Source organism: Microtus ochrogaster, unplaced genomic scaffold (genome assembly GCF_000317375.1).
Source record: "Microtus ochrogaster isolate Prairie Vole_2 unplaced genomic scaffold, MicOch1.0 UNK42, whole genome shotgun sequence".
In the NCBI taxonomy this organism is placed as follows: domain Eukaryota; kingdom Metazoa; phylum Chordata; class Mammalia; order Rodentia; family Cricetidae; genus Microtus; species Microtus ochrogaster.
In genome coordinates this window covers 1,978,499-1,991,950 of record NW_004949140.1, presented here as the reverse complement: position 1 = coordinate 1,991,950, position 13,452 = coordinate 1,978,499, and the positions used below count along the sequence as shown (strand labels likewise).

General features: G+C 36.1%; 1 protein-coding gene across 7 annotated transcripts in view; it reads right to left on the bottom strand.

Moving 5' to 3' along the window:
• The window catches only part of Klhl13 (kelch like family member 13), a 171,700-nt gene that overhangs the window by 14,141 nt on the left and 144,107 nt on the right, over positions 1 to 13,452 (bottom strand). For all 7 annotated transcript variants that reach the window (XM_005368915.3, XM_013354380.2, XM_026790141.1 and 4 more), the window contains 2 exons: positions 4,148 to 4,280; positions 3,370 to 3,566 (listed from right to left, as the gene is read on the bottom strand). In XM_005368915.3, coding sequence (XP_005368972.1) covers positions 3,370 to 3,566; positions 4,148 to 4,280 — 330 coding nt within the window. The remainder of the gene's footprint in view (positions 1 to 3,369; positions 3,567 to 4,147; positions 4,281 to 13,452) is intronic.

The window sequence follows — 13,452 nt, the reverse complement described above, 5'->3', positions numbered from 1 at the left end:
AAAAAGAAATTACTCATAATAATTTAGCTCAGGGAATAACTAAAAAACAAGTCCTCCTATGTGAAATAGTCATAATATGTTGAGACTTGAAGTTCTAAGTAGAAAAGGTACGTAGTGCCTTTTTCAGTTTCACTTGCGGAGAAGGAAGGGAGAAAGAGCTCAAAGGTGAAGAGTGGCTTAACTAAGAAACAAAGCGTCAGAAGAAAAAACAATCCTGGCACTAAGCATCTACCAGTTTTCTAAAGAGTAATTCAAAGACCATGAGAGAGGAGATTACCACCATAAAAGAACACAGCCACATTCTCAGTAAGCAAGATGAAGCATGAACAAAGTAGAATGATGTTCTGAAAAAGATGAATCTCCTAGAAGGTCGCAGAAGAGGATATCTGCAATGCAGAGGCAGACGAATGGAGCGTAGCACAAGGAAACATCGCTCCTATCAAGCTCCCTCACTGGATATGGTGCAGGGTCTCTGCTAAAGATACTAAGAGCAAAGAATACAATCCTAAAGACAATATTAACTGTCCGTGGTAATGAAGGCACCTCAAGGCTAAAAGCCTTAGTTGTAGCAAGCATTTCAAGCAATTAAAGAAACAACATGAATTGCTGGAAAGGTGTAAACATATAAAACCACTATCATCCCATCTTTAAATAAGACTGTTTTTAAATAGAGTAATCTTGAAACGTTCTTCTGCACTATTCTGATAGAAATATATTAACACTAAATACAGTTGGTTTAGTTGGGCATTGGTGGCACACACCCTTAATACCAGCACTGGGGAGGCATTAGGCAAATAATGAGTTCAAGGCTGGCCTGGTCTACAAAGTGAGTTCCAGGACAGCCAAAGCTACTCAGGAGGACCCTGTCTCAAAAAAAACAAATGGATGGATGGATGGATGGATGGATGGATGATAGATAGATAGATAGATAGATAGATAGATAGATAGATAGATAGATGATAGACAGATAGATAGATAGATAGATAGATAGATAGATAGATAGATAGATAGATACATACATACATACATACATACATACATACATACATGGATGGATAGATGATAGATAATACTGTTTACCGTTGGGCGTGGTGGTTCATGCTTTTAATCCCAACATTTAGGAGGGAGAGGCCTCTATTGAGTGTTAGGACAGTTTGATTCACACAGAGAGTTCTAGGCCAGTTAGACCTACATAGTGAGACTGTGTCTCAAAAAAAATGTATGTATATATAAAAATATACATAAATTCTCTCTCTCTCAATTTAGTCTTCTTTCAAGTAAAGTGATTGATCATAATATGTGAAGTTATATATGCCAAACTTCTGTTAGATAACAGGTCAACAATGCTTCTTGATAATCACTATTTCTAATGAAATCATAGCGCTTTCCCTAGTTTGTTTCAAGATGAGCTGTTAAGCTCAGAGGAAAGCAATGGTAGAGAGTCTGTCAACGTAAGCTTTAAGGGTTACTACTAAATTAATTCTTGAACTTGTGACATTATGAAAATATATTCAATACATCCACAGTTTATTTGAAGTTGTCACATGCTGTTGGTGACAAAACAAACAGAGGAAAACTAGTTGGTAAGAGTATGGGCTTTGCATAGCAGGATTGAAATGAAACTTGAGACCAAATTTAGCGATGCTGACAAACAGTAACATGGGAGACTAATAAACTTCATTTAGACTACTGCGCAGCAGTGATACGAGTCAATAATATAGCACCGCACAGCCATAAAATCTTTAAAATAGCAATTAGCTTCAATTTTACAAGTAATTATGACACTCATTTCAGTACTCTGTGATAGAAAGAAATATATTTTAAAAAGCAGATTTTAATAGTATAATTAAATGGGCATTGACTGTCTTATCGAAAGTTTCCTTTTTAAAATGTTTTTGTTTAATATGCTTAATTGTTTATCTTATTTTGAATTAATACATATATTGCTTATTTAAATTTGTTGGTACAATATGATGTTTCAAAACATATATGTTATGCAATAGAGTAATTAGTATCATTTATCTTAATTATTCATCATTTCTTCATTGTAAAGACAGTTATAATATTCTTTTATAATTATGTTGATATATGAAACATTATTAGAAATAGTCACTCCAATGTGCTGTCGTAGAACACCAGAATATGCCTATGGAACTCTATTTCTGCATCTACTAACCAATTTCTCCCTAAACTTCCTTTAGTCCTACAGTCCCCAGGGTCTGGTAATCACTATTTTCCTGCTTCTGTGAGATCCACTTTTCTAGCTTCCACATGTGAGTGTGAACAGGTAGTATTCTTTTTCCTATGTGTGGCTTATGTCACTTAATATACTATAGTCCAGACTTATCCTTGTAACTGTGAATGATAGAAAAGCTTTCTTTCCATCATTCCCTTGTGTACTTATATCATTGATTATTTATTCATCTGTTGATAGATAAGAAGCACCTTATTAGTGGGAGGCTGGGAGGAGGCGGAAAATTTTTTTTTCTTTCTTAATAAAAAAAATAAATTTCAAAAAAAAAAGAAGCACCTTATTAATAAAATAATAAGGTAAATATTTTCCCCAAACTTAGTGTTTTAAGGAAGATTTCTTGTTCAAAATTTCTAAAAGGCCTAAGAGCAATTTACCAGTATTAAGGTGACATTAGTGAAAACCAATTATAGGAAAATATATTATCCATCAAATAATGAATTAGAAAATAAATAAAATTTTATTATCAGTATAATTTTAATGACAAAAGCAGGCTCCAGGAACTGGAGAAATCTTGTCATGTCTGTGTAAGCCAGGAAATGTTTAAGTTTCCTTGACTAAAATAAAATATCTGTAGGATCACAGTGACTGTTAAGTTATTAGTTGATTAGAAAAAAAGCTAACCACTCCACAGTGTGATATGTTCTAAGGAGTCAAGATTCATATCTTTGTGAAAGTTAGCACTTAACTGCTAGTTCTTAAGATCAAGAATCAAAGAAGAAAAAATGTAAAGCTAGTTTCAATAGAATTCTAGAAGCTCAGATTATTTTCCAATTTAACTCTATTAAAGACTACTGTGTAAAAGTAAGTCAAATGTTACATAAAATCACTGAAATGAATAAACCAAAATTAAAGTATACAAAATTATAAAACAAGTTATATTTTCAAATGTATTAGTATTACACATCATTTGACCATATGGAAGCCTTCTCTTAAGTAATCCTACTTTGTAAAATTCACCTGTTTAAAAAAAATTCACCTATTTTATTTTTCCATTTACTCCCACACCACATGTTATATGACAGCATCTTCTTCTCACAAGTTTCATGACTTTAGGAGCCTTTCTCGAACTCTATGAGCATCTACCACAGGAAAAAGAAGATTTGAAAACATCTTACCCCTGATATGAGGAACACTTTACAGAAGTCCAAAACTGGTAGAATCTGAAGAAAGCTGGCAGCTTCCAGCGTGTCTTGAAGGGTGTCCATGTTGAGAGAGAGTTTCGCAGTATAGATGAAGTCAATAATTTTCCTTAGACCCACTTTGCTCACGCCATGAAGCTTGATGCACATTAATTCTTGTTCTTTCATTCCACCTTAAATGAAAAGACAGTCAGTTCAGTGAAGGTGGGTCTCCAGTCAAACTCACTTCTATTGCTAAGACAGTCAATTCAATGAAGGTGGGTAACCCAAGTCAAATTCACTTCTATTGCTAATTACATGCAGTAAAAGCAAGGGAAAGTCTTACTCCAAGTACGCATCCATGCCACAGTTGGGTATTTGCACGTTTTCACAGTTCAAAGAACACTTGAAGAAAATTCTGTCTATACTGATGGAGATCATAAATAATACAAGTCCTTTAAAATGTTCTCCTGTCACTTCCTGTCACTTTTGATGGATTAAAGGCCACATTATAGGAGCACAGAGTCTCTGATATTAAAGAAAGAAAGAAAGGCTATGAAGTGCAAGGGATGGTACAAAACACGCTTCAATTTCCCTTGCCAGAGCAGCAGCAAACAACCACATAGACTGGTGAAGATTTTTTTTTGAAAATATTTTTTAATGACGCAGAGCTAAATACTGGATTTGAGGTTAGAAATAATAACAATAAAATAATTAGACAAGGCTTTCTTCTGATGTCTTAACGTGAATGCAGGGTGTCAAAAAGGCAACCTACCTGTGAACATAGCTTTGAAGTAGTCACTTGCAGATGCCATCATGACTCTGTGCACAGGGTAGGCATCATCTGTATCACCTGGCATCAGGGTCACGTCACAAAGCAGTCCATCAAGGCGAAGCTGGTCAAAACCCTATAACAAGCACATAAATTGAGCCAGGAATTAAGGGGGAAAGGAACATCACAATCCCTGTGGACTAAGCTTCTGTTTGCATGCTCATAGGGCCAGTGTATTTGGAAAACAGAGCGAAAGGAGTGCTCAGAAAGAATAAAAACTGCTTTGTTGATGTGTGTATACATTTCACAGCACGAAAAATAGGATATTAAGGCTAATTTACATTAAAACAAAGAAGGGAAATATGTGAATTTATCTATTTTCCCTGCTCGAAGAAAAAAAAAAAGATCATTTATACTTGCTTTCCCCATATGTAAAATAAAGCCCTTCCCATAATTACATAGATAGTACTGCAACAGGACTTTAAGAGAATCTTTTGCATTTTGACGGCTTTTCCCTCCTTGAGACATACAGGAGAGGGTATCTATCTGTATCAAGTGCAAGACTGGAGTTCATTCTATCACCTGAATTCTTTACCCTCTTTGAGAATTAACGCTTTAGCTTAAAATATTCCAATATTCAGCTTACTGCTGCTGCTGTTTGGCCAATTATCTTTCAAGTCAGAGATTTAATTATCTTTGATAAAAAGGAGTGTAAGGAGTCCCAACAGGAGGCTTAATTGTCTCCAAGGGCTTAAAGGATTAGCAGAGGATGAACAAGCTAGCCCCTGCAGGGGAGAGGAGAGACAAGTCCCAGTGAGAAAAGTACCTGTTGATTAACTCCTTCTTCTGAACCTCAAACAAGGAGTTCAGGCTTGTCTACTCTTAGGAGAATGAAATGCTTCGAAGAGTACAATGGGCAGATGGAATGATGTATGTATACCACACAGCATGTTTTACAAGACGAATTAGATAATTTGCTTTATTAAAATGGAAAAAGGTCACAGCAAGCATCTAATGGGGAACTATACAGAATTTGATAACCAGGCAAAAAGGAAGAATTTGGCAAGACTCAATCTGTAGTTTCATAGAAATGTTCATTTATAAAACAAATCAGGGGTGGTAGAAACTAACACAGATCACTTTCTAAGATTATAATAAACACAATAAGAGCCAATATAAAGGATTATGCTGTTCCCTTTGTATTTTAATGATCTTAAAACGTAAAATAAAGTCATGTTTCACAGACTTAAGAAGCGAAAGGTATAATTTACTAAGAATGCAATTCTGAAAAGATTCTACACATAACTACAATACAAACCACAATCTAAACTCCCCATCATAATTTTAAGATTGATTTTAAAAGTAAATATGTGGTTTAGTAACTAAAATGGCAACGAGATTATCTGATCCAACTACTGTCCCTCTAGGGAGAAAAAAATAGTTACACATTATACACATACTTTAGGACAGGGTTGTGTATTCTATTTGTGCATCTCCACCAATGAATGGCATGGATTGTTCATAATTATGAAACTGCTCATAAATGCCCTCCTTCCTTTGAAAACACAAATACTTCACACCCTAGCTCTGTAATTCATCCCTTGCCTCTCTTAGTCAGAAAAGCAGATGTAAATGAGGAACAATGCATCTAGCCAAAGCAATGTCAACTTGGAGAAAGTGTTCTCAATACTTAAGACTGTTCCTTATTACTCATGTAAGGTGTAAAAAGCTCAGTAAGTTTATGGGAGGTACTTTTAAAATTATGTAAGTATGCATAAGTACTGAATGAGCACACTTCAGTAGGGGTAAGACTGTCAATCATCTGAGATAAGGAGATGCCCTTGGCTAGCACTGTTCAGGCCCAGAACCTTTGAATTGAATTGAGTGCTTTGGCATATACTTTGTAGTAAGTGTTCAAGTTAGGATATTCACAAAACTCCATTTCACTCAGAAGCTGTCAATTAGTACTTTAAAGTCATGTCATCATGGTGGGGAAAACATTAGCCTTTTGTCATATTAATTAGGAACTAGAAGCTTAGCTTCTCCTAAGAAGGAAATGGAATGTGCTGACAGTGCTTGCTTCTCAAAGAGCGTAAAGGTTGAACATGAGAGTAAAAATGGAATTAAGCCCAGTGTTTAGGAAGAAAATGTTGGATCCAATGGCTTAGCTTGTTTTCCCTTTCATCCACAAATAAACTTGAGGTTAAAAATTATAGATATATACTTTTTTAAATGGAAAAACGCAGGTGTACTGGCACATGTCTACATAGCAATGAATAGCCTTGTATCTCAATGTGCAAAGACAAACTTCATTCTTAGAGGTTGTATACTATCTCATGTGGTGACAGCACAGCAATTACAATTGATGCAGTGAAGAACTTCCTGTGGACAGATGCCTCATTCCTTCACATATGGACAGTTTGGCTCAGCTCAGTAAAGGGATCAAGAGACTTTATCCTTATCACAAAGTAAATCATTTTGGATCTATTTACACTATCATGGAAAAAGTCAACTCTTTCTCAGTAATTTGGTGTCATGAGGGAGATTTGAATCTGCCATCAATATATCTACTTTTTGTTCTCATTCTCACACTTATTTTTTTATTTGAGAATTTCATATGCAAGTACCATATTTACATCTTGTTTACCCATTCCTCCTGTTTTCCTCCCACCGACTCTCTCTGAAATTACTGATCTCTTCTTCACAACCCCCCCATACCCTATTGAGTCCATTTTAGAGCAGTTTTTGTGTTCAGAGCTGTACCACTCAGGAGTGGATAATTTATCAGAGGGCTTGTCCTCGGAGAAGACTCATTCTCTCTCCCAACAGCCACTGATGGTTTGTAGTTCTTCATCTAGTGGTGAGGCCTTCAGAGAATTCCCCATCTACACTGGAATGTCAGCTGATGTCATTACGCAGGTCATGTTTAGGCAACCATATTGTTGAGATTTCATGGTTGTAGTTTACATGTCCTATATAGGAGACACTATTTTAAAGCAGACTTTCCAGTTGGCTTTCCAGCTCTTACAATCTCCCCACCTTCTCTTCTGTGATTTCCCCTGAGCCTTTGGCTTAGGGGTTGCCCTTGTAGACGTGTCAAATACGGGTTGGCATCTTACAGTCTCCTCTTACCACTTGACTGGTTTTCCCACCAACTTTTCCTCCATTCAACTTTAGAATAATCATCTTAGAGATCCTGCACAAAGTGTGTCCTTTCTTTATAAAATTAATCTTCTCCCACAACTTTGTACTCCTTTTCTATTATTTCTATGAACTTGTGTTGCCCACCGCTCTCCACATACAGAGTTCTGTTTTATGGACCGTGCTTAGCTTTTAGTTAACTTTAAGCATGCCCTTAAAACTACTTCCATTAATTTAATTTCACCTTTTAGTGTCAGCACCTATCATTTCTCTACTACTTCATTTCTTCTGGGACTTGGTTCTGATGTAAGAAGAACTTGTTTGTTCTTAGGACCTGAATATTTATTCTTCCCCCTTCTATAACTCCCCCTACATCTTTTTTTCTATTTCTTCTATATTCTTTAGGAACAAAAAGCCACTAAAAGGTTTTTATCTTCTTGAAATTAACCAATGAATCAATTTTTCAAGTATTACAAAGAGGCATATATATAAATACCCTAAAAGACCGACACAAATTAACTCAACCTAACAATTTTCAAAATTATTGTATAAGAGGAAAGAATAAGTTGATGTTATAAAATTCTAATATAGAAAAAGCAAAAATAAATTACTTTAAAAGCTGGCTGGAAATCATTAGCATCCAAATGAAATATAATACCATCATGCAGAAAACAACTCTGAGCCGGGCGGTGGTGGCGCATGCCTTTATTCCCAGCACTCAGGAGGCAGAGGCAGGAGGATCTCTGTGAGTTCGAGGCCAGCCTGGTTTACAGAGCAAGTTCCAGGACAGACACCAAAGCTACAGAGAAACCCTGTCTCAAAAAAACAAAAAATAAAAAAATAAAAAATAAAAAAGTAACTGTGATGTATGGCATGGTATTAGAAATAATGAGACAAGTAAATATTTCCACCAACCTCTGCATTGGAAAGAATTTAGTAGTAGTATATTATAACTAATGTGATGACTATAATTTTGCAAAAACAGTGAACAGGAACAGGAAACTCATCTTGACAAGAACAAAAAAAAATACCAACAGAAAAAAAAGGTTTTTAAAAACAAGGGTGGAAGCTTTTAAGTATTGAAGAAGAAAGATTAAGTCATGGGTTTAATTATTAAGTAGACAGCACGTATTTGATTAAAATAATATGAGCTTTGTTTTTATGTAACTGCTCTTCATTTGATTCAGAGGAAATAGATATATAGACTGGACATGAAATTTTACATTAATATGAAAAACTGTTGGCCGGGCAGTGGTGGCGCACGCCTTTAATCCCAGCACTCAGGAGGCAGAGGCAGGCAGATCTCTGTGAGTTCGAGACCAGCCTGGTCTACAAGACTAGTTCCAGGACAGGCTCCAAAGCCACAGAGAAACCCTGTCTCGAAAAACCAAAAAAAAAAAAAAAAAAAAAAAGAAAGAAAAACTGTTATCATTATGTACCCCGGCTTGTACTTTCAAAACAACTAATAGCTCCCTATCATTGTGCTGTATCATAACTCCTACTTTTCAAAGACTTCTCAAATCTAACCCAACTATACACCCATAAGTTTTATGAACCTGTGTACTGTAACCCATCATATCAGGTTATCTAACCCAGACTTACTCCTTTTTTATTACTTTTTATTTATGCCATTCTTTTTCACATTGATGTCCTCCCACCTCCAAAGCATAATCCAAATCTCCCTAAAACAATTAGGCAATTTTGCTCTGTGTCTTATGATTTAACATTTAAATATAGCTAATAAAATTTTGTTTCTAGAGAAGGTAAATAAAACAGCAGATTTTTTTTCTTCATTCTACCGCCTGAAATACCTTAAAAACAAGACAAAACAAACGAAAAAATATGGGTTTTAAGACCAAAAGAGCAGCATTTGTGAAAGATAAGAAAAAAATTAGATGAAGTCATAATTGTCACAATACACAGTGTAGAAAGAGGTACAATGGGAACCCAGGCAAAATTCAGTTTGAAAAGACCAAGACAATTAAGTTCACAGGACAAGATAGCAGGGAGATACGTTTGGACAGATGCCTTCTCAGGCACTCCTTTCCCACCCCCACCTGCCAGCAGACCAAGGTTAACAAAACTTGGCTGTCATGCTTTTTGCAAATAGCCACCTAGCATAGGATGGATGCATGATAGCCCATGTGGTACGTGCTCACTTTTTATTTCTCTATATCTGGATCAAGACATGGGTGTAGTTTTGGTATGTATATAGCACAGCAAGGATTGAAGCCTCAGCTTTTAGATCAAGAAGAGAGCCCTGGTGAGTGGAAAGTATTGGGAAGATGGTCAACGTGCAGTATAGCCAAGAAACACTACAGAGTCACACTGTGAAACACTGTTCAACAATTAAAAGGGGGCAAACTAAACATAAACGGCAAAGTGACTGGATCTAAAAGACTGGACTATGTAAAAGAAACTAATCTCAATATCTTATAGGTTACATGATACTTTGGAGTTTTTTTTTTTCAAAATAACAGAAACAATGTGACCAAAAATAGATTGTAGTTCCCAAGATTTAGGAGAAGGATATACCAAAGGTAATAAGAAGTAAGTTGGAGTCACGTAATAATTCCATTTCATAATTATGATGATTAAGTGAAATGACATATTTGCAATGCACATACTTGGATTATATCCAAGTAAAAATCACTTTGACTGTATGTTCCAATTTATAAAATAAGAAGAAAGAAGATGGTAAAATATACTGAGCTGACAAAAACTAAAATACAGCTGGCATAAACATAGTGTCAGACAAAACAGATTTAAGAGCAGGGACTATTAGTAGGGATAATGTGAGTTATTTTGTGACACAGGCATCAATTGAATGAGAATATAAAATATTTTTTTCTATTCTAAAAGCAGAGTTGCATAATACATGAGTCAAAACTTGAGTTTTGTGACTAAAAATCTCCATGTTGGGGTACAGTGTCAGGTACAAATTCCTGGATTTTTATACATGCTATCTATAGCATTCCTGAATTTTATACATGCTATCTATAGCCTTCTTGAATTTTATACATGCTATTTATAGCATTGTTATTTGGTTTGTTAGTTTTTCTCTTTACAGTTTTTTTTTTCTGTGAAAGTGTATCATGGAGCCTAGGTCTCCAACTACTTATGTGAGTGAGGTTGGCCTTGAACTCATAATTCTCTAGCCTCTATTTCCTGTTTGATAGTATACAGGTATGTAGTACCTTATCCAGCCCCAGGCATTATATTAACACTCAAACCAGACAAATGTATCTAAAGAAATATGACATTAAAATCCATCAAGACATGCCCATCATGGTGGTACATGACTGTAATCCTAATATTCATGCCCAGGAAGTTGAGGTCAGAGAATTGTGAGTTTGAGGTAAGCTTGAACTACATAGAGAGACAATGACTCATAAAGAAAGAATAAAAACAAATTCATTAAGATCATAAATATACAAATAAGTCATAACATGACAAATTTAACAACGTAAAAAGCAGTATAGTATGACCAATATCTCCAAGTAAAAGTAGCCTTAGCAATGAAAATCTAATTTTTAAAAAAGTTGTCATATTAATAGACTTGAAAAGAAAGATCGTCTTAACAGTTATAAGAAAGCATGGGGAAAGCCCAATATCGAGTTGGGATTAAGGAATAAAACAAATTACTAAAATCTTAATGAGCAATTTCTTAGAAAATTGGGAATCAATCTACCTCAAGATCCAGCAATACCACACTTGAGCATATACCCAAAGGATGCTCAATTATACTACAAAGATATTTGCTCAATTATGTTCATAGCAGCATTATTTGTAATAGAATCTGGAAACAACCTAGATGACCCAAACCTAAGAATGGATTAAAAAATGTGGTACATTTATACAACAGAGTATCATTCAATGGTTAAAAAAAAACCATTGCCTTCTTGAATTTTTTGGGCAATTAATTGAACTTGGAAAAAAGTCATCCTGAGTGAGGTAACTCAGACTCAGAAAGACAAACATGGAATGGACTCACTCCTAAGTGGATAGTAGATGTAAAGCAAAGGATAACCAGGCTATAATCCACAGCCCCAGAAAAGCTAGGTATCAAGGAGGACCCTAAGAGGGACATGCATAGATGACCCTAGGAAAGGGAAGTAGATAAATAGACATGAGGGAATGAGATGGTTGAGTTGGAGAAGGCATAGATAGAGAAAGCAATAAAAGAAGCATCTTGATAGAGGTAGCTATTATAGGATTAGGGAGAAACCTGGTGCTAGGGAAATTCCCAGGAACACACAAGGATAGCCCCAAATAAGACTACTAGCAATAGTGGAGAGGGTGCCTGCACTGGCCTTCTCCTGTAATCTGATTGGTCACTACCCTAATTGTCAGCACTGAACCTTCATCCAGTAACTTATGGAAGCAGATGCAAAGATCTACAATCAAACACTAGGCCAAGCTCTACTGGGTCCGACTGACAAGGGAGGAGGGATTATATGAGCAAGGGTGGGGGGGGTCAAGATCATTATGGGGAAACCCACAGAGACAGCTGACCCAAGTTAGTGGGAGCTCACTGACTCTGGACTGACAGCTGGGGAGCTTGCACATGACCTAACTAGGCCGTCTGAATGTGAGTGACAGTTGTGGGACTTGGTCTTTTGTGGGGCCCCTGGCAGTGGAATCAGGATCTATCCAGTGCATGAATTGCTATTTCTGGAGCCCATTCCCTATGGTGGGATATCTTGCTCAGCCTTGATGAAGGGGTGAAGAACTTGGTCCTGCCTGAACTAGATATGCCAAGCTTAGTTTACTCCTCATGGGAGGCATTACCCTCTCTGAGGAGTGGATGGGGGATGGAGAAAATGGGTAGGCCAGGGGAAGGGAGGAAAGGGGGAATTGTGGTTGATAGGTAAAAAGAATACAAAATTTAAAGTAAAAAAGAATTGAACAAGGAAAAAAATTATAAACAAAAAACCCAACTGAGAAGTCCCATATCGTCATAGCTAACAACAGCTTTCCTTTAAAATCAAGAAGACACAGTATGTACATGCTACAAATTTCTGCTCAACATTTTTCTCCGGATCTGCCAGTACAATAAGTCATGGAAAGAAATGATCAAGTGGTAGCACCCACATGTGGCTCAGAACTTTCTGTCACTCCAGCTCTGACACCTGCTTCTCACCTCCTCGGTCACCTGACAAGTACACAGTGCACATACATACATACATGCATGCAGGCAAAACATGTTTATACATAAAATAAATCTAAAAACTAAAGAAAATACTTGAGGGCAAAGAAACCCTATCACAAAAAAAATGAAAAAAAAAAGAAAAGGAAAGGAAGAAAAGAGAAAAAGAAAAGGAAGGGTTGGATAATAACACAACTGAAAGGGAATGTCTTAGACACAGCTTCAAGATATTTATCAATTAGAAGCATAAGAATGATTCACTGAACTCTACCCTGGGAGAACTAAGAAGTGCTTCCCCCAGGAAAGATACTGAATGAGTTCTTTCTATTCTAGTTGGCAGGAACGAACAGAAAATAAATAAAAAGTATGATTTTGATAGAATCTTAATTTGTAATATCTTAATTAGATAGTAATCTAAATTACTAGAGCTATTTCCTAACATGTAACTTTTCATTATGTTTATATTAACTTTTTTTGATACAGGGTCTCTCTATGCAACCCTAGAACTTGCTCTGTAGACTAGGCTGGCCTCAAACACAGAGATCCACCTGACTCCTGAGTGCTGGGATCAAAGGTGTTCAGTGACAAACTGGGCTCATCAACACCTTTTTAAAACTGTTCCTTTTATAATTATAAAGTTTTGAAATGAGATAAAGGTCGTCAACAACCCAAGACCAACAACCCAAACATCAACTTTAGCATTAACATGCCATGAAGCTTAACCAGTAGAAAGCAAGACACATTAATTTGCCTAAGCTTTCAAGCAACCTACTTTTAAACATTCTATTAGCTAGGCAATATCTGAAGGTTATAAAATTATACCTTACAGCGACTTTAGCACTAAAATTAGGCACAGAAAATAAATAGTCAAAATGGAGAAAAACATGGAAAGATCAGAGTGACAGGCACTGGTTACTAAGATGGGAAATTGTCAATTACCAGCCTCAATGGAAGAACAGAAAGGTTCAAGTTTCCATGAGTTTAAATAAGTATAGCCAATATCGCCGGGCGATGGTGG